The 21,644-nt window shown below is 43.9% G+C and overlaps 1 protein-coding gene across 1 annotated transcript in view; it reads left to right on the top strand.

The window, feature by feature from the left end:
- The first annotated feature begins 2,547 nt into the window (after nt 1-2,547).
- Nucleotides 2,548-21,644, top strand: part of LOC132400127 (deoxynucleoside triphosphate triphosphohydrolase SAMHD1-like) — a 55,420-nt gene continuing 36,323 nt past the window's right edge. The window contains exons 1-3 of the mRNA XM_059981202.1: nt 2,548-2,800; nt 4,311-4,377; nt 14,198-14,267. Coding sequence (XP_059837185.1) covers nt 2,548-2,800; nt 4,311-4,377; nt 14,198-14,267 — 390 coding nt within the window. The remainder of the gene's footprint in view (nt 2,801-4,310; nt 4,378-14,197; nt 14,268-21,644) is intronic.

The raw sequence follows: 21,644 nt of genomic DNA, 5'->3' as shown, positions 1-21,644 counted from the left end.
AGTATTTTGCATCAGTCTTCACTCTGGAATACACTATCAGTATGTCTGACGTTGTAGTGTGTGAAGGAAAAGAAGTGGATGCAGTTACTGTTACAAGAGAGAAGGTGCTCAAAAAGCTGAAAGACTTGAAGGTACATAAGTCACCCGGAGCAGATGAACTGCTCCCTAGGGTTCCAAAAGTGTTAAAGATTGTCGTGGGAATAGAAATGATCTTTCACATTTAAAGATGTCTTGTAGGGCATTGTGTATCCCCCTCCAATAGTTTTTGATAACAAGGCAGTCCCAAAAAATATGATAATGATTTGCATTTTGATTTCCACAATTTCTCCAGCAAACAGGGAGGTTACTATCATAATGGGATTACTGAGAGGGTGTAAGGCCTTAGAGAGTAAGACCATATATTTTGGATATATACCTCAAGAATGGTTGAAAAGAGATAAATATTTAATGAATATACTGTTGGTGGCTGGTAAAAAGACTCTTACCAGGAAATGGTTATCACAGGAGAGCCCAACTTTAAATGCATGGATGGAAATTACAATGGACATTTACAAAATGGAGAAGATAACAGCATCTGTTAATCATAAGCTGGAACAATTTGATTCATACTGGGAAAATTATTTAACTACATAATGCCTCATAGGCCTGATTTTATTCTCACAAATCAATGAATATGTTGTAAAAAAAAGATCACTCTCTACTTGTACATAGTTTTTTCCTTTTTCTTGTTTTTTCTTTCCACCCTTTTCTATAAGTGTATACCTCAGATAAATACTTTGTGGACATTTGTGATATATATGATTATATGATATATATGTACAATGTCTGAAATACATCTTATGGAAATGTTTGTTTGATGATGAACAATAAAAAAATAAACTACAAAAAAAAGGAAATGATCTTTCAAAAATCATTGGACTCTGGCATGGTGCTGGAATATTGTGAATGTCACTCCACTCTTTAAGAAAGGAGGGAGGCAGCAAAAAGAAGATTGTAGACCAGTTAGCCTGACCTCAGTGGTTGGGAAGATGTTGGAGTCAATTGTTAAGAATGAGGTGATGGAATAGTTGGTGACGCAGGGCAAGATGGTCAGCATGGTTTCCTTCAGGAAAAATCCTGCCTGATGAATCTAGAGAACCTCACACACCTGCAGCAGGCGAATGAAAGGCTTATCATAGGAGGGACGTTTGATGGCTCTAGGACTGTACTCGCTGGAATTCAGAAGGATGAGTGGGGATCTCATTGAAACCTTTCAAATACTGAAAAGCCTAGACAGAGGAGATATGGAAAGGATGTTTCCAATGGTGGGAGAGTCCAGGACACGAGGGCATAGCCTCAGGATAGAGGGGAGCCCTTTCAAAACAGAGATCTGGAGAAATTTCTTTAGCCAAAGGGGTGGTGTATTTGTGGAATTTGTTGCACATGCAGCTGTGGAGGCCGGGTCGTCGGGTGTATTTAGGGCAAAGATTAGTAGGTTTTTGATTGGACATGGCATCAAAGGTTATGGGGAAAGACCGGGAACTGGGGTTGAAGAGGAGATTAAAAACAACTGGATCAGCCACAATTGAATGGTGGAGCAGACTCGATAGGTCAGATGGCCTAATTCTGCTCCTAAGTCTTATGGTCTTACAGTCTTTGGGTTGCCATTGAATATATCCCAGAAATGTACAGAGCTTGATTCTGTTTTCTACTTTGATACCCAGACCAGAGCTGTGAAAGGAGTAGAAGACCACACTGTGCACAGAAATGCCTTTTGCCAATGCAAATGCTTTGAAGGATGGTATCAACCTTCCTAGAAGGCTTTGTGTTAATCGCCAGCGCTGAACTTGAGGATCAGAGCAAAGTCTGGTATTGAAACCGCATGGACTGGGACTGGATTTAGATAACAATGTGTAATATTGATATCACTGTATGATCAGCCATGATCACAGTGAATGGCGGTGCTAGCTAGTAGGGCCGAATGGCCTACTCCTGCAACTACTGTCCATTGTCTATTGTCTCTCCAAACCTCATTAATTGTACTTATGCCCTTCCTTCTAAAATGGGACCTTTGGCGTGAACCAACAGGGCCACCATTGCATTGAATGTTGACCCCAGGAAGGGGAAGCCAAGGGAATATACTCCAGCCGTCATCGAGTGTCAGCAGTAAACAGCTTCAAGTTCCTGGGTGTCAAAGTGTCAGCATCTCATACCATCAAAACGGTCCAAATTATGAGGGCAAATACAAGCAGGCTTTTTCCATTGAAGTTGGGTGAGACTACAACTAGAAGTCATGGGTTAAGGGTGAAAGGTGAAAAGTTTAAGGGAAACATCGGGGAAACTTCTACACTCAGAGAAGTGTGAGACTGTGGAACAAGCTGCCAGCGTAAGTAATGCACACGAGCTCGATTTCAACGTTTAAGCGAAGTCTGTTAGGTCCATGGATGGTAGGGGTATGGAGGGCCATGGTCTTGGTGAGGTGAATGGGAGCAGGGTGTTTAAGTGTTTCGGCACGGACTAGATGGACCGAAAGGCCTCTTTCTGCCTGTACTTTTCGATGACGAAGTGATGGGGAAGAGGGCGTCAATCACGGGCAGGTGCAGGTGCAGTCTGTGCGATGTTTTGTTCGCTCAGAGGAGCGAGATGAGCAGCGGCAGCGGCGGCGGAAAGCGGCGGTCCCGCAGCTCTGGCAGAGAGGACGCGGGCTGTGGGAGCTCAAAGCGCATAGCCTTTCCGTCCAGTTATCTAGAATGGGACGTGGACGATGTCTGCAGATTCCTGCGGGAACAAGGCTTGGGAGAGTTCGAGGAGTTGTTCAGAGGCAAGTATGGAATCAGAGAAACGTCCAAAACCTTTCCTCCTGCGCTCATTTGATCAGTGACACCCGAGATTCTGCAGATACTGGAAATCCAGAGCATCAGATACCAAATTCTGCGGTGACTCCTTAGGTCAGCAGCATCTGTAAATTGGAATAAACAGTCGACGTTTCGATGGGGCAGAGGAGAAGGTCGGGAGGGGGAAGGAGTACAAGATGGCAGGTGAGGGGGAAGGTGGGCGGGTGGAGGAGTGGGACATGAAGTAAGAGGCTGGGAGGCGGTGATGGGGGACAAGGTAAAGAGTGAAAAAAGAGGAATGTGATTGGAGAGGACAGTGGACCATGGGAACAAGGGAAAGAGGAGGCGAACGGGGGGGGGGGAGTTGATGGGCAGGTGAGCAGGAGAGAAGAGATGAAAGTTGAACTAGAATGGGGAATGGAGAAGGGGTAAAGGGTGAGAATGGGAAATTATCCGAAGTTAGAGAAATCGATGTTCATGCCAACCTAGAAAGTATTTTAGAAGAATAGAGATCCCCTGTCAATTAGGGGCATCAGGGAGACAAGACCTTTGAATATAATTTGACAGAGAAATTTAAGCTTTCCATAAGTAAATTCTCAACCCTAGTATCAGCATTCCCGAACTCGGCAGAAAAGCATGCACCATTCCTCCGTTAATGATGCCGAATTAGCCACAACGACTGCGGGATGAACAAGCTTCTGCCTGGCTCGCTGGGGAACACCTGCCTCACAACTTTGACACCGAGAAATTGAGTTGATGAAGGAACATGTGGTGTTTACTGTTCACCTCAGTCTTTCCCTACGGATTTCCTCAGAACTGTTCAGCTACCCGCCAAGCACAGGAAGACTGGCGGCATCTCCAAGATCAGCTCCGTTTCTTGGTGTTAAACAAGTGGGGCTATTGTTCCCCAGGGACACAGACAGAAAATCATAAACACGAGAGATGGTGCAGATGCTGGAAATTCAGAAAGACACAAACTGCTGGAGAAACTCGGCAGGTCAGGTACCATCTGTGGAAATGGATAAACAATTGATGTTTCGGACCGAGGCCCCTCTTCAGGGCTGCAAAGGGAGGAGGAAGCCGCCAGCAAGAGGGCAAAGAGGGACAGTTCAGAAGGTGATAGGTGAAGTCAGGTGAGTGGAATAGGCAGGTTTGCTCGGCAAGCAGCCGTTCCGGGTACACGTGTAATTTCTTCCCAAGTTGTCTGAAAAAACTGAACTTGTGTTCTATTAGTAACATACTGAATGTACTCAGTTTGCTGTGAACTGCGTGTCCGGCATCACTGGGAGGGAGACGGTGCGTGCTTTGCTGCCGGGTGTGGGTACGGAGATGTTAGGGTTGCGAATTTTGTTGACAGAAAGCTTCAATTCTGCTCCGTGTGTTCCGTGCTGCTCCTGATGGACGGGGTGCTGGTAGTCACCGTGTAGGCTTTGTGGTCCGAGAGAAGGAATGATTCTCACTGAATTCTGCTTTTGCTTCTCGGTATACACTCAACAGATGCAGAAATATCCGGCGCTACCCTGGCACATCTAACGATGAATAAATTGGAAAGCATGGGCGTGAGGTAAGCTTAACCCGAGTCAGTGAGGGGAGTGGAAGTAGGCGGGACTGAAATGACTAGAGGAGTGAGGCATCGGAACAGAGGCAGCCATGACTATTTCTCTTGGGTGTGGGGCACCGGGTAGAAAGATGGAGTCCTCATCTCTGTTTGTCTCCACTTGAATGTTCACGGGTCGCATATTCACTGATCCACCTGTCGAATGGTGAAGGGCCTTGATAGAATGGATGTGGTGAGGCTGTTTCCTGTGGTGGGAGAGTCGACAACCAGAGGAGACAGCCTCAGAAAAGAGGGACGTCCTTTGAGAACGGAGATTAGGAATTTGTTCAGCCAGAGAGTGGCAAATCTGTGGAATTAGTTGCAACAGACAGCTGTGGAGGCCAAGTCTTTATCAGGCCATGAGATATAGGAGCAAAAGTAGGCCATTTGGCCCATCGAGTCTGCTCCACCATTCAATCATGGGCTGATCCAATTCTTCCAGTCATTCCCACTCCCCTGCCCTTTGATGCCCTGGCTAATCAAGAACTTATCTATCTCTGTCTTAAATGTGCCCAATGACTTGACCTCCACAGCTGCTCATGGCAAAAATATTCCACAGATTTACCACCCTCTGACTAAAGAAATTTCTCCGCATCTCTGTTCTAAATGGACATGCTTTAATTCTGAATTCATGCCCTCTTGTCCTAGACTTCCCTACCATGGGAAATAACTTTGCCATATCTAACTAATCAAGCCTTTTAACATTCAGAACGTTTCTGTGAGATCCCCCGCCCCCCCTCCCACATTCTCCTCAACTCCAGTGAATACAGCCCAAGAGCTGCCAGACCTTCCTCATACAGTAACCCTTTCATTCCTGGAATCGTTCTCGTGAATCTTCTCTGAACCCTCTCCAATGTCAGTATATACTTTCTAATACTTTAGCAGCACAAAACTACACATAATACTCCCAAGTGTGGTCTCACAATTTCCTTATAGAGCCTGAACATCATATCCCTCCTCCTATATTCTATACCTCTAGAAATGAATGCCAACATTGCATTCACCTTCTTCACCACTGACTCAGCCTGGAGGTTAACCTTTAGGGTATCGAGCACAAGGACTCCCAAGTCCCTCTGCATCTCTATTTTGAATTCTCTTTCCATCTAAATAACTGCCTGCCCATCTATTTCTTCCACCAAAGTGCATGACCATAAACTTTCCAACATTGTATTTCATTTGCCACTTCTTTGCCTATTCCCCTAAACTATCTAAGTCTCTCTGCAGGCTCTCCATTTAGAAACATAGAAAACCTATAGCACAATACAGGCCCTTCGGCCCACATTGCTGTGCTGAACATGTACTTACTTTAGAAATTACCAAGGTTACCCATGGCCCTCTATTTATCTAAGCTCTATGTTTCATCAACACTACCCACTCCTCCACCAATCTTTGTATCATTGGCAAATTTAGCCACAGATCCATTAATCCCATTGTCCAGATCAGGGGTCGGCAACCTTTAACACTGAAAGAGCCATTTGGACCCGTTTCCCACAGAAAAGAAAACACTGGGAGCCACAAAACCCGTTTGACATTTAAAATGAAATAACACTGCATACAACGTTTTTTTTTTACTTTATGCTATGTATAAACAAACTATAATGTGTTGCATTTATGAAATTGATTAACTCCTGCAGAGAAAACAAAATTACATTTCTGCATGCAACAAAAACATTTTGAACTCCGAAAAAAAGACGTTGGGTTGAAGGTTACTTTTAAGTAAAATACTCAATGTCTATTTGAGTCCTTCTTGTATTTATGAAAAACGCCAAACTTAAATTGTCCGCCAGCAGCAAACCAAAAATAACGTCAGCCAGCTGTCAACCTGAAAAATAAAAGGACTATTTCACTGAACAATGAAAAAATATGAATATATGTAAAATAATAGGCAATTAAAATATTTATCATACTTGGTTAATGGGATTTCTCCTCCTGGACCTCAGCGCACAGCGTCTGCACATCAGGGCTGTATGACGTCACCTTCATCTTTACACAGGATCGCAAGCTGTCATCTGTGAGGCGTGCACGATGTTTGTTTGTATAAAGTTCATGTTGGAGAACACCTGCTCACATACATATGTGGATCCAAAGATCAACAGGACTCCAAGCGCATACTTTTTAATGTTTACATAAATGTCAGGGATAGCATTCCATGTTTTGAACACAAGTTTGTCCGGTTCGGGGAGGTTTTCAATATCACTCCATTTGTGATTCTGAGCAAGAACGGCCTTCTGACGGGCAACATCTTCAAGGTCTGCTGTCAAGCGTCTAAACTTGGACACCCATATGTCTTTGTCGGCTATGTCGGCCAGTTCCATCTCAAGATCAGGTTGACTCACACCTGCCAATGCAGTCGTATTCAGTAGGGATGGATCGATGCTTAGGGGAGTGACCAGGAAGGATAATGTGTTTTTTTTTCCTCTCTGAACTCGCAGAAGTGTTTCCCAAACGATGTTTGCATTGCGATGATTGCTGAATGTAAATACTCCGAATTTATCATGTCATGAGCTTGTTTGAACTCTCTCAAATTGGGGAAGTGAGACAATGTGCCTTTCTGTAAATCTCTGGCAAGCACTGTCAACTTGCGCTCGAATGCCAAAACATCCTCCAACATGTGCAGGGCTGTGCGTCCTTTCCCCTGAAGAGCTGTGTTCAGCGTGTTCAGGTGTGCTGGCATGTCTACCATGAAGTGTAGCTTTTCCAGCCACTCTGGCTGTTCCAGCTCAGGAAAGATGAGACCTTTGCTGCCCAGGAAAGTTTTCACTTCTTCCAGACACGCGACAAAGCGTTTCAGCACTTCACCTCTTGACAGCCACCGGACTTTGTTGTGCAGCAGGAGATCAGAATATGCGCTTTCCAGCTCGTCCAGTAACAAACGGAATTGACGGTGATTTAAACTTTTTGCCATTATTTTATTGACAATCTGAATGACAACATCCATTACTACTGTGCATTCTGGAGGAAATGTTTGAGCGCACAGTGCCTCTTGGTGCAAGATGCAGTGAAAAGTCAGCAGTTTTCTGTCCAGCGACTTCTGCAGTAAAGCCACAAATCCCTTGTGCGCTCCTGTCATACTTGGTGCCCCATCAGTAGCTACTGACACCAGGTGGATGGTCTTTATTCCTTTGGCTCTTAAACAATTCAAGACAGCCTCACAGATATTTGGCCCCCATGTTTGGCCTTTTAGAGGTATCAACTCAATCATTTCTTCCTGTGGCCCGGCAGAGTTTACATACCGGCAGAACAGCACTATTTGTTCAATATCACCTTTGCCTTTAGACTTGTCACAGGCAATCGAGTAGGCCACAGCAGAATTGATGTCTTTAATTTGCTATCTTGTGATGTCTTCTGCCATTTTTATGGTTCTGTCTTTGACAGTCTTTGCAGAGAGGGGCATATCCCTGATTTTCTGCACAATTTCACTCTTGTTTTTAAAGTCCGTGAATAGATGTTCTGAAATCTTAATGAAAGATTCTTTTATATATTCACCATCTGTAAACTGCTTCCTGTGCCTGACTATTTCCTGAGCGGCAACAAAACGAGCATATGTAGTTGATTTTCCAGACTTCATCCACTTCTTGAAATGATTTTTGCTCAGATCGACCTTCTGCATCAGTTCCGAAACAGCTTTTTTTCTCTCATCTCCAACCGGATATTTTTGATCAAAGGCTGCGTGTTTATTCTGGAAATGTCTTGTGACTTTTGACTTTTTGTTGTTTGCTAGTTTCTCATTGCATATTAAGCACACCGGTAAACCAGTCTCGTCAACAGTGAAAGCAAATGAATCTGTCCACGTATCGTTAAACGTTCTGTTTTCTTCAGTCACTTTTCTTTTTTTAGAATTCTCCATAGTTGGCCTACCTTGGATCGAAAGATTAAAGAAATTGCGCACTGGCGGGTGTCAGGCATTGGCAGTGGTGACGTATATTAATAGCGACAAAAAACATGTTTTATTTAGATTGTACAAGATCACCATAATCTTCAAATTTAGAATTACATTTCAAAAACTAACAGATTAACATAAAATACATTTTAATTAAATACTCATCATTTATTTTCCAAAGCCACAGGGAGCCGCAGCACAGAGATGAAAGAGTCGATGCGGCTCCGGAGCCGCGGGTTGCCGACCCCTGGTCCAGATCATTGACATACATTGTAAAAGGCAGTGGTCCCGACACCAACCCCTGTGGAACTCCACTGGTAACCGGCAGCCAGGATCCCTTTATACCCACTTCCTGTTTTCTGCTGATCAGCCAATGCTCCACCCATACAGTAACTTCCCTGTAATTCCATGGGCTCGTATCTTGCTAAGCAGCCTCATGTGCGGCACCTTGTCAAAGGTCTTCCATCAATCAAAGTACACCACGTCTACTGCATCTTCTTTGTCTACCCTGCTTGTAATTTCCTCAAAATACTGCAGTCAGTTGGACAAGCAGGATTTTCCTTTCAGGAAGCCATGCTGGCTTTGGCCTATCCTACCATGTGCCTCCAGGTACACTGTAATCTCAACCCTAACAATCTATTCCAATAACTTCCCAACCGCTGATGTCAGCCTAACAGGTCTGTAGTTTCCTTTCTGCTGCCTCCCACTCTTCTTAAATAGCGGAGTAACATTTGCAATTTTCCAGTTGTCTGGTACAATGCCAGAGTCTATTTATTCTTGAAAGAGCATCATTAATGCCTCCACAATCTCTCCAACTACTTCCTTCAGAACCCGAGGGTGCATTCCATCAGGTCCAGGAGATTTATCCACTCTCAGACCATTAAGCTTCCTGAGCACCTTCTCAGTTGTAATTTTCACTGCAAATACTTCACTTCCCTGACACTCTTGAACGTCTCCCACTGTGAAGACTGATGCAAAATAGCATTCAGTGTCAAGATCCCAGCTGTCCTTCCCATTTATTCCTCATGTTCTCCAAATTCCCTTTTCCCCATATTTCACCTGCTCCCCTGTCTATCTCTTTCTTTGTGTGTGTGCGTATGTTGGCACAGTGGGCATGGCATTCCTTTTGTTCTCCCAGGCTTCCTGATTGCGGTACACCTGAATCTCATTTAACCTGCAGCATAAATACCCCAGCTGTTTGTCTGCTTATCGCCAGGTCGTTGCTTCAGCCAGTGTCATAGTTCACGTTCTAGGCCACTTAGAATTGTGTATTCTAAGTTTTGTTTCGGGGCTGTTGTTCGCCTGTGTTAACTCTGTCTCTCTGTGTTAACAGGAGCATTGCATGCCGACTGCCTTCCCGTTCATCCTCCTGCCTGCCGTTCTCCTCCAGTCACGTTCACTCCTTTGTCTGCATCCCTGCTCTGCCTCGTTCCGCTGCCCACCTACACTCTCCGCTGGCTCAGTGGTTAAACACCACACGCTCACCGCAACGACCAGTGTTCGATCCCTGGTCAAGTCTCACTCACTCCGCTTCTTTCCTCTGCCTAATCCTCACTCCCCTGACTGCAACCATTAATGAACACTCTTCAGATTACTCTACCTCCGTGTCAGTGCCCTGCACTTGTGTTCACTCGTTCTTCGCAACAGATCAATCTGGCCTACGTGGACCCAGCGAACACAAACACCATCCAAGAAGCCCTCAAAATTCAGTCCCTCTGCCATCTCTGCGTCTCATTACATTATCTCCAGCATTATTTTCTATTGATCCTATATCTACTCTCAACTCTCTTTTAACCTTTATATACTTTAAAAAGCTTTTGGTATCTTCTTTGATATTAGTCGCCAGCTTCCTTTCATAATTCATCTTTTCCTTCCTAATGGCCTTTTTAGTTTACTTCTTCAAGTTTTTAAAAGCTTCCCAATCCTCTATCTTCCCACTAGCTTTGGCTTCCTTGTATGCCCTCTCCTTTGCTTTTAATTGAGCTCTGACTTCACTTGTCAGCCACAGAAGTGTCCCTCTTCCATTCAAATATTTCTTCTTATTTTGAATATAGCTGTCTTTCATCTCCCTCATTTTTCACAAAAAATCCAGTCATTGCTGCTCTGCTGTCCTTTCTGCTAGTATCCCTTTCCAGTCAATTTTGGCCAGTTCACTCCCATGCCATTGTAATTTCTTTTATTCCACTGAGATACTGACACATTGGAATTTAGTCTCTCCTTTTCAAATTGCAAAGTGAACTGAACATACTTCTTCCTACCGGTTCCTTAACCTTAAGCTCCCTTATCACCTCCAGATCATTGCACAACACCCAGTCCAGCACAACCCATCCCCTAGTGGGGTCAGCAACAACTGTTCAAAAAATCCATCCCTTAGACATTCTACAAATTCTCCCTCAAGGTCCAGTACTGGCTTAGTTTTCCCTATTTACTTTCATGTTAAAAGCACTAATGATTATCATGACATTGCCTTTCTGACACACCTTTTCTACTTCCTGCTGTAATTTGTAATCCACATCCTGACTGTTGTTTGAAGGCCTGTATACAATTGCCATTAGGCTCCTTTTACCCTCGCCATTTCTTAACTCAACCCATAGAGACTATACACCTTCTGATCCTACCTCATCCATTTCTAATGATTTAATATTATTTCTTATACACAGGGCCACACCACCTGCTCTGCCTACTAACCTATTTTTCTGATACATCATATATCCTTGGACATTCAGCTCCCAATGGCAGCCATCCTTTAGCCAGGTTTCAGAGACGGCCACAACGTCACACTTGCCAATCTGTAGCTGAATTTCAAGATTGTCCATTTTATTTCTTATGCTGCGTGCATTCAAAATATAACATTTTAGGTCAAATATTTGTTGCTTTCTCTTTTAACTGCACCACGCCCCTATTGCCCTGTATCTCAGCCACAGGCTGTGATTATGCCTCATCTCTTGCCTGTCCTTTCTATTATCTCTGTTGCACACTATCTTTGATTTATTTCTGTTTTCCCCTTCCTCAGTCCTATCACTCCGGTTCCCACCTCCTCCCCCCCCCCCCCGCCAAATTAGTTTTAACCCTCCCTAACAGCTCTATTAAACCTGCCTGCTAGGATATTGGACCCCTTGCGGTTCAGGTGTAACCCTTCCTTCTCGTACAGGTCGTACCTCCCCCAGAAGGAGCCCCAACAGTCCAGGAACCCAAAGCCCTGCTCCCTACACCAGTCTCTCAGCCACGCATTAATATGCCTGATCATGCTATTCTTGCGCTCGTGAGCACGTGGCACAGGCAGCAATCCTGAGGTTACTACCCTGGAGGTCCTGCTTTTCAGCTTCCTATCCATCTCCCTGAATCCTCTCTTCAGGACTTCATCCCTTTTTTCTATTTATGTCATTGGTACCAATGTATATTTAAGACAGACGTTGACAGATTCTTGATTGGTTACAGCATGAAAGGGTATGGGGAGAAGGTAGGAGATTGGGGCTGAGAGGAAAATTGGATCAGCATGATGAAATGGAAGAGCAGACCCAATGGGCTGAATGGCCTATTTCTGCCGCTATATCTTATGGTCCTATGGTCAATGACTTGGCCGCCAAGTGGCAATGCAGTTTACAGAGTCACCACACTCTGGTTAAAGAAGTCCCTGATCCAAATGGATGTCCCTCTATTCTGAGGCTGTTTCCTCTGATCCTAGACTCCCCCACTATAGGAAATATCCTATCCACATCTACTTTATCTAGGCTTTTCAATATTTGATACGTTTCAATGTGATTCCCTCTCATTCATCTAATCTCCAGTGAGTACAAACCCAGAGCCATTAGGTGCTGCTCAGACTTCAACTAGACTTTTTTTTTTCTCCCCCAGAGTCATTCTTGTGAGCTTCCTCTGAATGCTCTCCAACGCCAGCACATATTTTCTTTGATAAGGGACCCAAAGCCACTCAGAATACTGTAGGTGAGGTGTCACCAATGTCTTACAAAGCCCCAGCGTTACATCCTTACTTTTATGAACTAGGCACCTTGAAATGAATGCTAACGTTGCATTTGCCTTCTTCACCACCGACTCAACCTGCAAATTAACCTTTAGGGAATCCTGCACAAGGACTCCCAGGTCCCTTTGCACCTCAGGTTTTTGAATTTTCTCTCCATTTCAAAAATAATCTACACTTTTATTTCTTCTATCAAAGTATACAACCATACCTTCCAACACTGTATTCCATCTGCAACTTCTTTGCCCATTCTCCTAATCTGTCTGAGTCCTTCTGTAGCCAATCAGCTTCCTCAAAACTACCTGCCCTTCCACCCATTTTCATGTTGTCCACAAACTTGGCTGCAAAGTCATCAATTCCGTCATCCAAATCATTGACATATAATGCAAAAAGATGTGGCCCCAACACAGACTCCTGTGGAAGAGCACTAGTCACTGGCAGTCAACCAGAAAAGGTTCTTCTTTGTAACAGCAGCTTTCCTCTAATGCCATGGCCTCGTAACTTGTTAAGCAACCTCATAGTCAAAGGCCTTCTGAAAAATCCAAGTAGACAACATCTATCAATTCTCTTTGTCTATCCTGCTTGTTATTTCTTCAAAGAACGCTAACATTTTTGTCAGGCAAGATTTTCCCTTGAGGAAACCATGCTGACTATGGCCTATTTTCTCATGTGCCTCCAAATTCCCTGAAACCATGTCCTTAGCCACTCACTCCAACATTTTAATAACCATTGAGGTCAGATTAATTGGCCTGTAATTCCCTTTGTTTGTCTCTGTCCCTTTACATCTGTCAGTTTACACGTGTAACCAGCGAGGAGGCACTACATGAGGCTTGCTGTTGGAGAGGCTATGTACTAGCAGGGAGAGCCTTAAGCATTCATCTCTCCTTTTCAACAGACTGCCAACGGGGGAAGCCGAAAGTCAGAGCAACAAGCACTACGCACTACACTACCATGTTAGACGCATCACAACAGCCATTTCTCTGAATACTTGTCCATCATAGCCATCATTGGTGGTTCCCAACAGCTGCCCCAAGCCCAGCTCTGTGTTTTTCGTTGTGCTGTTCACCAAATTGTCGACGCTCAACATCCCAGAACTCTGCATGATGAAGAAAGCATTTTTCTGATCTCTGACTATTAATTTTATCATGAGATCCTGTAGTTGCTAGAAATCCAGAGAAGAACACAAAAAAAAGAGAGGAACCCAGCAGGTCAGATGAGATCCTGATGAAGGGTTTTGGCCCAAAATGTCGACTCTATTACTTTCCATAGAGTTGAGTTCTTTAGACTGTTAATGTTCAGGCCGGCATTCACAGATGTTATTGCCATGGATTTGTACAATCTCCACAACTCCACATAACACCAGTAATCAGGACCAAACCTGGGTCATCGGGACTGTGTGACAGCGCTCTACCAGCTTGTCATCCTGCAGCTATTCCAGATAGATATTGTATGGGGTTTACTTCACTGTGTTCATAACCAAGCAGTATATAGATAGTTCGTTAGTTAAACCCATCACCCAATACTGGAGCTTAGACTGCCAACAACAGCGGGCTAGAGTCCTCTGTTCTGGGCCAGCTGAGAGGTGGTTCTAGATGATAGAAGGTTGATTGGCCCTGTGGCTTTCACAGATTTTCCACAGCATAACTTCATATGACTTTAAGTCGAAGATCCTTCCTCACCCAGGAATGATGTCCTTGGAGTTTTTGTTGGTATTCCTGTAGTTCTGGGTTTTTATGGGATGTGGTGTTTAGCCCCATGTCCAGTCCTCCTCCTTTTGCAGCAGGGCTTGGAACCATTTACGGAGGAGTTACTACATGGATGGCTGGGAATTAATATTGGATGTTGTATGGACATATTTTGCTGTGTATCAAAGTTCCCTCATTACCATGGAGATGACTGCTGTGATTGCTGTTCTATTTTCCATCTAGCCTACCGGGAAATCAAAGAAAACTTTACATCTCCATCCTCAACCTCTTGGAGAGATTTATTGAGATAAAGGTAAGATAATAGCTCTGGCAGGGGCATGAACGCGTCACTGGGCTTCTGTTAATTACCACTCTGTTTCAGTCACAGTGTTGAGATTTGAAGCATTATAGAAGCTGGTTGAGGTTGATGGGTGTCTGGGGATGAATAAGGGGCTGATAAGCCGCATTATCCAGAGAAAAGTGAACTGTCAGCTACAGCAGAGGCTCACTACTCCAGAGAGGGAATACAGTGTGGGTAGGTGACTTGAATGGGGCCTTCATAAATGAATAGCACTAACAAACCTCCCTACAAGGATATTGGTCTCCCTGTAGTTTAGGTGTAACCCGTCTCTCTTGTACAGGTCCCACCTGCCCCAGAAGAGGTTGCAATGATCCTGAAATCTGAAACCCTGTCCCCTACACCAGTTCCTCAGCCATGTGTTCATCCTCCAGAGCATCCTGTTCTTACCCTCACTGGCACGTGGTACTGGTAGCAATTCAGAGATTACCACCCTCGAGGTCCTGCTTTTTAACTTCCTACCAAGCTCTCTATACTCACTCTTCAGGACCTCCTCACTCTTTCTTCCTACGTCATTGGTACCAATGTGTACCATGACATCTGGCTGCTCACCCTCCCACTTCAGAATGCTGTGCATGCGATCAGAGACATCCCTGACCCTGGCACCCGGGAGGCAACAAACTATCCAGGAGTCTCTGTCACGACCACAGAACCTCCTGTCTGTACCTCTAACTATTGAGTCCCCTATCACTACCACTCTCCTCTTCTTCCCCCCCTCCCTTCTGCACTGCAGAACCAGACTCAGTGCCAGAGATCCGGCTGCCACAGCTTGTCCCAGGTAAGTCATCCCCCCCAACAGTATCCAAACCAGTATACTTGTTGAGGGGAATGGCCATGGGGGAGCCCTGCTCTACCTTCCCTTTCCCCTTCCCTCGCCTGATGGTAACCCAGTTACCTGTGACCTGCTCCTTTGGCATAACTACCTCCCTGAAACTACTATCTACAAACTCCTCATTCTCCCGAATGACCTGAAGGTCATCCAGCTGCTACAGTTCCCTAACACTGTTTGTTCGGAGCTGCAGCTGGATGCACTTCTTGCAGGTGCCGTTGTCAGGGACACCGGAGGTCTCCCTGACTTCCCACATCCAGCAAGAGGAGCATCCCAACATCCTGCCTCGCACTCTCTCTAGTCTAAACAAACAAAACAAAACTTACCGGATCCTACCCTCGCCTCTGACTGTTCACACCGAAGCCTGTTGAGCCAAAGCCGTCCCACTCTGACTCAGTCCACTCTGACAATGGCTGCTATGATTATGGCCGCTGTATATGGCAATCTTTTTTGGAAACCTTTGGCTCTCGTATATTATATCGGGCCATTGATAGGATACAAAACTGGTCTGAGAAGTGGCAGATGGAGTTCATCCCAGACAAGTGTGAAGTGGTTCATTTTGGTAGGTCAAATATTATGGTGGAATATAATATTCATTGTAAGACTCTTGGCACTGTGGAGAATCAGAGAGATCTTGGGGACCGAGTCCATAGGACACTCAAAGTTGTTGTGCAGGTTGACTCTGTTGTTAAGAAGACAAAAGGTACACTGGTCTTCATCAATCGTAGGATTGAGTTTAGGAGCTGGGATGTAATGTTGCAGCAACATAGGACCCAGGTCAGACCCCACTTGGAGTACTGTGCTCAGTTCTGGTCACCTCACTATAGGCAGGATGTGGAGACCATAGAAAGGGTGTAGAGGAGATTTACAAGGGTATTGCCTGGAATTGGGAGCATGCCTTAAGAGAATTGGTTGAGTAAACTCATCCTTTTCTCCTTGGAGTGACAGAGAATGAGAGGTGTCCTGATAGAGGTGTATCAGATAAAGAGAGACATTGATCGTGTGGATAGTGAAAGGCTTTTTCCCAGGGCTGAAATGGGCTGCACGAGAGGGCACAGCTTTAAACTGCTTGGAAGTAGCAACAGAGGAGATGTCAGGGATAAGTTTTTTACACAAAGAGTGGTGAGTGCGTGGAATGGGCTGCCGGCGACAGCGGTGGAGGCAGATATGATAGGGCCTTTTAAGAGACTCCTGGACAGTACACAGAGCTTAGAAAAATAGAGGCCTATGGGTAAGCCTAGGTAGTTCTAAGGTAAGGACATGTTCGGCACAGCTTTGTGGGCCGAAGGGCCTGTATTGTGCTGTAGGTTTTCTATGTTTTTATGTATCCACCTCCACCACTGTCGCTGGTAGCCCACTCACCACTCTTTTCTTTTCTTCTTGTCTAGATTTACAACAGCCTTCATACACCACAGTTCCTGTACCCTACCGCCCTTTCCCTGTCTCATTGGAATGTACCTATGCAGAACTCCACGCAAATATCCCCTGAACATTTGCCACATTTCTTCCATACATTTCCCTGAGAACATCTGTTCCCAATTTATGCTTCCAAATTCCTGCCTGATAGCCTCATATTTCCCCTTACTCCAATTAAATGCTTTCCTAACTTGTCTGTTCCTATCCCTCTCCAATGCTATAGTAAAGGAGATAGAATTGTCATCACTATCTCCAAAATGCTCTCCCACTGAGAGATCTGACAAAGTCAGAGGAACAGAGACGAATTCTGTGGATGCTGTAAAGATACCTGGATATGTTGCTCCTTGGTGCCGGGGTCAGGGATGTCTCAGATCGGCTCCACGGCATTCTGAGCAGCCAGAAATCTTGGTGCATTTTGGCACCAACAACGTTGGTAGACAAGGTGAGAAGGTACTACAGAGGGATTTTAGGGAGCCAGGTAGAAAGCCAAGAAACAGGACCTCAAGGGTGGTAACTGTGTGGCTGAAGAACTGATGCAGGGGCAGAGATTCAGATTTATGGATCATTGGGATCTCTTCTGGGAAAGGAGCAACCTGTTCAAAAGGGATGGGTTAGATCTGAACCCAAGGGAGACCTATATCCTTGCGAGCAGGTTTGCTCGAGTTCTTCGGGAGCGTTTAAATTAATTTGGGAGGGGGATGGGAACCGGAGTGATTGCACTGAGGATGAGGACATTGGTTACAAACAGAGGCAATGTGTCGTCTCCTAGCAAGTAGATGCTGATGAATCGGATTCAGATCAGAATCAGGTTTATTATCACCGGCATGTGACATGAAATTTGTTAACTTAGCAGCAGCAGTTCAATGCAATACATAATCTAGCAGTGAGAGAGAGAGAGAGAGAGAGAGAGAGAGAGAGAGAGAGAGAGAGAGAGAGAGAGAGAGAGAGAGAGAGAATAATAAATAAATAAATAAAACATAATTAATAAACAAGTAAATTAATTATGTATATTAAATAGATTTTTTTTAATGTACAAAAACAGAAATACTGTATATTAAAAAAAGTGAGGTAATGTTCAAAGCTTCAATGTCCATTTAGGAATCGGATGGCAGAGGGGAAGAAGCTGTTCCTGAATTGCTGAGTGTGTGCCTTCAGGCTTCTGTACCTCCTCCCTGATGGTAACAGTGAGAAAAGGGCATGCCCTGGGTGCTGGAGGTCCTTAATAATGGACACTGCCTTTCTGAGACATCGCTCCCTAAAGATGTCCTGGGTACTTTGTAGGCTAATGCCCAAGATGGAGCTGAATAGATTTACAACCTTCTGCAGCTTCTTTCGGTCCTGTGCAGTAGCCCCTCCATACCAGACAGCGATGCAGCCTGTCAGAATGCTCTCCACGGTACAACTATAGAAGTTTTTGGGTTTATTTGTTGATGTGCCAAATCTCTTCAAAGTCCTAAGAAAGTATTGCGACTGTCTTGCCTTCTTTATAACTGCATCGATATGTTGGGACAAGGTTAGATCCTCAGAGATCTTGACACCCAGGAACTTGAAGCTGCTCACTCTCTCCACTTCTGATCCCTCTATGAGGATTGGTATGTGTTCCTTCGTCATACCTCTCCTGAAGTCCAAAATCAGCTTTCGTCTTATTGATGTTGAGTGCCAGATTGTCGCTGCAGCTCCACTCCACTAGTTGGCATATCTCACTCCTGTACACCTTCTCATCACCACCTGAGGTTCTACCAACAATGGTTGTATCGTCCGCAAACTTAGAGATGGTACTTGAGCTATGCCTAGACACACAGTCATGTGTATACAGAGAGTAGAGCAGTGGACTAAGCACACACCCCTGAGGTGTGCCAGTGTTGATCGTCAGCAAAGAGGATATGTTATCACCAATCCGCACAGACTGTGTCTTCCAGTTAGGAAGTCAAGGGTCTAATTGCAGAGGGAGGTACAGAAGCCCAGGTTCTGCAACTTCTCAATCAGGATTGTGGGAATGACGGTATTAAATGCTGAGCTATAGTCGATGAACAGCATCCTGATGCAGGTGTTTATGTTGTCCAAGTGGTCTAAAACCTTGTGGCGAGCCATTCAGATTGCATCTGCCGTTGATCTATTGTGGTGATGGGCAAATTGCAATGGGTCCAGGTCCTTGCTGAGGCAAGAGTTCAGTCTAGTCATGACCAACCTCTCAAAGTATTTCATCACTGTCGATGTGAGTGCTATCGGGTGATAGTTATTAAAGCAGCCCACATTATTCTTCTTGAGCACTGGTACGATTGTTGCCTTTTTGAAGCAAGTGGGAACTTCTGCCCGTAGCAGGGAGAGGCTCAGTTGCAGTGTAATGAGTTGTAATGTAAAAGGCTGACATAATCGAAACTGGTGAATACTGGACTGGAAGTGTAATATTTGATGTGCGCGGTATACGGAATAAGATAGATGAACTTGCAGCGCAGTTACAGATTAGCATGTATGGTGTTGGAGGTATCATTGAATCGTGGCTGAAAGAAGATTACAGCTAGGAGCTTAATATCCAAGGATACATATTGTGTCAAATGGACAAGCAGGAAGGCAAAGGGGGTGGCAAGGCTCTGTTGGTAAAAAATGAAATCAAATCATGAGAAAGAGGTGACATAGGGTCAGAGGGTGGAGAATCATTGTGAATAGATCTAAGGAACTGCAAGAATAAAAAGACCCCGATGCAATTTATTCACAGACCCTCAACCCATAATAAGGATATGATCTACAAATTCCAATGGGAAATAGAAAATCCATGCCAGAAGGGAAATATTACAATAGCTATGGGGATCTCAATACGCAGGTAGATTGCAAAAATCAGGTGGCTGTTGAATCCCAAGAGGGGGAATTTCTAGAATGGCTATGAGATGTTATTTTAGAGCAGCTTGCGGTTGAGCCTACGGGGGGATCAGATATTTTGAATTGGGTGTTGTGCAATGAACTGGAAAAGAGCCCTTGGGGCAAGTGATCATAATATGATCAAATTCACCCTGATGTTACAGTGCAGTAAAGGGAATTACAGAGGCATGAGAGAGGAGTTGGCCAAAATTGACTGGAAAAGAACACTGGCAAGGATGATGGCAGAGCAATAATGGCTGGAATTTCTGGAAGCAATTCGGAAGGCAGAGAATATATCCATCCCAAAGAGAAAGAAGTATTCTGAAGGCAGGATGACACCGCTGTAGTGAACGAAAGAAGTCAAAGCCAACATAAAAGGCAAAGTGAGGACATAAAATAGAGCAAACATTAGTGAGAAGTTAGAGCATTGGAAAACTTTTAAAAACATACAGTAGGCAACTAAAAATTAATTAAGAAAGAAAAGATGGATTACAGATGTAAGCTAGTCAATAATATTAAAAAGAATATCAAACGTTTCTTCAGATATATAAAGTGTAAAAGAGAAGCAGGAGTGGATATCGGATCTCTGGAAAATGATGTTGGAGAAGTAGTAATGGGGGACAAGAAGAATGGAAGGAAGTATTTCAAACTTTTTCAGTGCTTTTTAAAGTAAATTTTAAACCTAATCCTTTGACTGCCTTATTTGGTATTGTTGGAAGAAATAATATTATTTTAGAGACATATGATTTGCATATTTTGGGCTTTATTTCTCTTATAGCCAGGAGGGCATTGTTGCTGAAGTGGAAGGATGCCACTCCGCCCACTCATACTCATTGGTTACCTGATGTTATGTCTTGCTTAAATTTAGAGAAGATTTGGTGTTCAATTTCTGAACCTAGACAAGATTTTTTAACATTGTGGGGACCTATTTTGAATTACTTTCAAAATCTTTGATTTGCTGTTAAGCACAGATGTTGGTTAATAATATGTTTTACTATATGTTAAGGATTTTTTTCCTTTTTTTAACCTGTTTTTTTCTGGTAGTGGGTTTAGATTTTTTTGTATAATATAATTATTTATTTTCAATTTTATGTTTAAACTTAATTTATATGGATATGGGGTAATTACACTTCATCTGTGATTTCAATATACAGTATTGGAATCCATACATTATATCTTATATTTTATATATCTTACTGTACCCTGTATTCTTTTATGTAAGAAATTAATAAAAATTTTGAAACAGAAAGGATGAGATCTCAGGGTACCTGGAGGCACATGATACATTTGGCCGTAGTTGGCATGGTTCCCTCAAAGGGAAATCTTGCCTGACATATCTGTTGAAACTCTTTGAAGAAATAACAAGCAAGATAGAGAAAGGAGAATCAGTTGATGTTGTATTCTTGGATTTTCAGAAAGCATTTGACAAGCTGCCACACATGATGCTGCTTAAAAGGGGTCTGTGGTATTACAGGAAAGATATCAGCATGGACAACACAGTGGCTGTTTGACAGGAGGCAAAGCATGGGAATAATGAGAGCCCTTTCTGGTTGACTGCCAGTGACTAGTGGTGTTCACGGGGGTCTGTGCTGGAACCATTGCTTTTTATTTTATATGTCAATGATTTGGATGATGGAATTGATGGCTTTGTGGTAAAGTTTGCAGATGTTTTGAAGATAGGTGGAGGGCCAGGTAGTTTTGAGGAAGTAGAGAGACTATGGAAGGGATGGACAGATTAAGAGAACTAGCAAAGGAATTGGTATATGGAATACATTGTCAGGAAGTGCATAGTCTTTCACATTGGTAGAAGAAATGAAAGAGTTGACTATTTTCTAAATGAAGAAAAATACAAAAAAAGTAAAGTGCAAAGGGACTTGGAGTCCTTGTGCCGGAATCCCGAAAGGTTAATTTGCGGGTTAAGTCTGTGGTGAGGAAGTGAAATGTGAAGTTCCCATTGATTTCAAGAGGACTAGAACATAAAAGCAAGGATGTTATGTTCAGGCTTTATAAAGCACAGCTGAGGCCTCATTTGGAGTATTGTGAGCTGTTTTGGGCCCCTTTTTTTTAGAAAAGATGTACTGTTGGAGTCGGTTCAAAGGAGGTTCATGAAAATTATTCCAGGATTGAATGTCTTGTCATATGATGAGCGTTTGCTGGCATTGGGCCTCCACTCCTAGAATTTACAAGAATGAAGGGTGATCTAACTGAAACCTATTGAAAGGGAAACGGCT

Source organism: Hypanus sabinus, chromosome 9, assembly GCF_030144855.1.
Source record: "Hypanus sabinus isolate sHypSab1 chromosome 9, sHypSab1.hap1, whole genome shotgun sequence".
NCBI classification, from domain to species: Eukaryota; Metazoa; Chordata; class Chondrichthyes; order Myliobatiformes; family Dasyatidae; genus Hypanus; species Hypanus sabinus.
The sequence above is the reverse complement of the archived record's forward strand: the minus strand, read 5'-3'. Positions and strand labels throughout refer to the sequence as shown.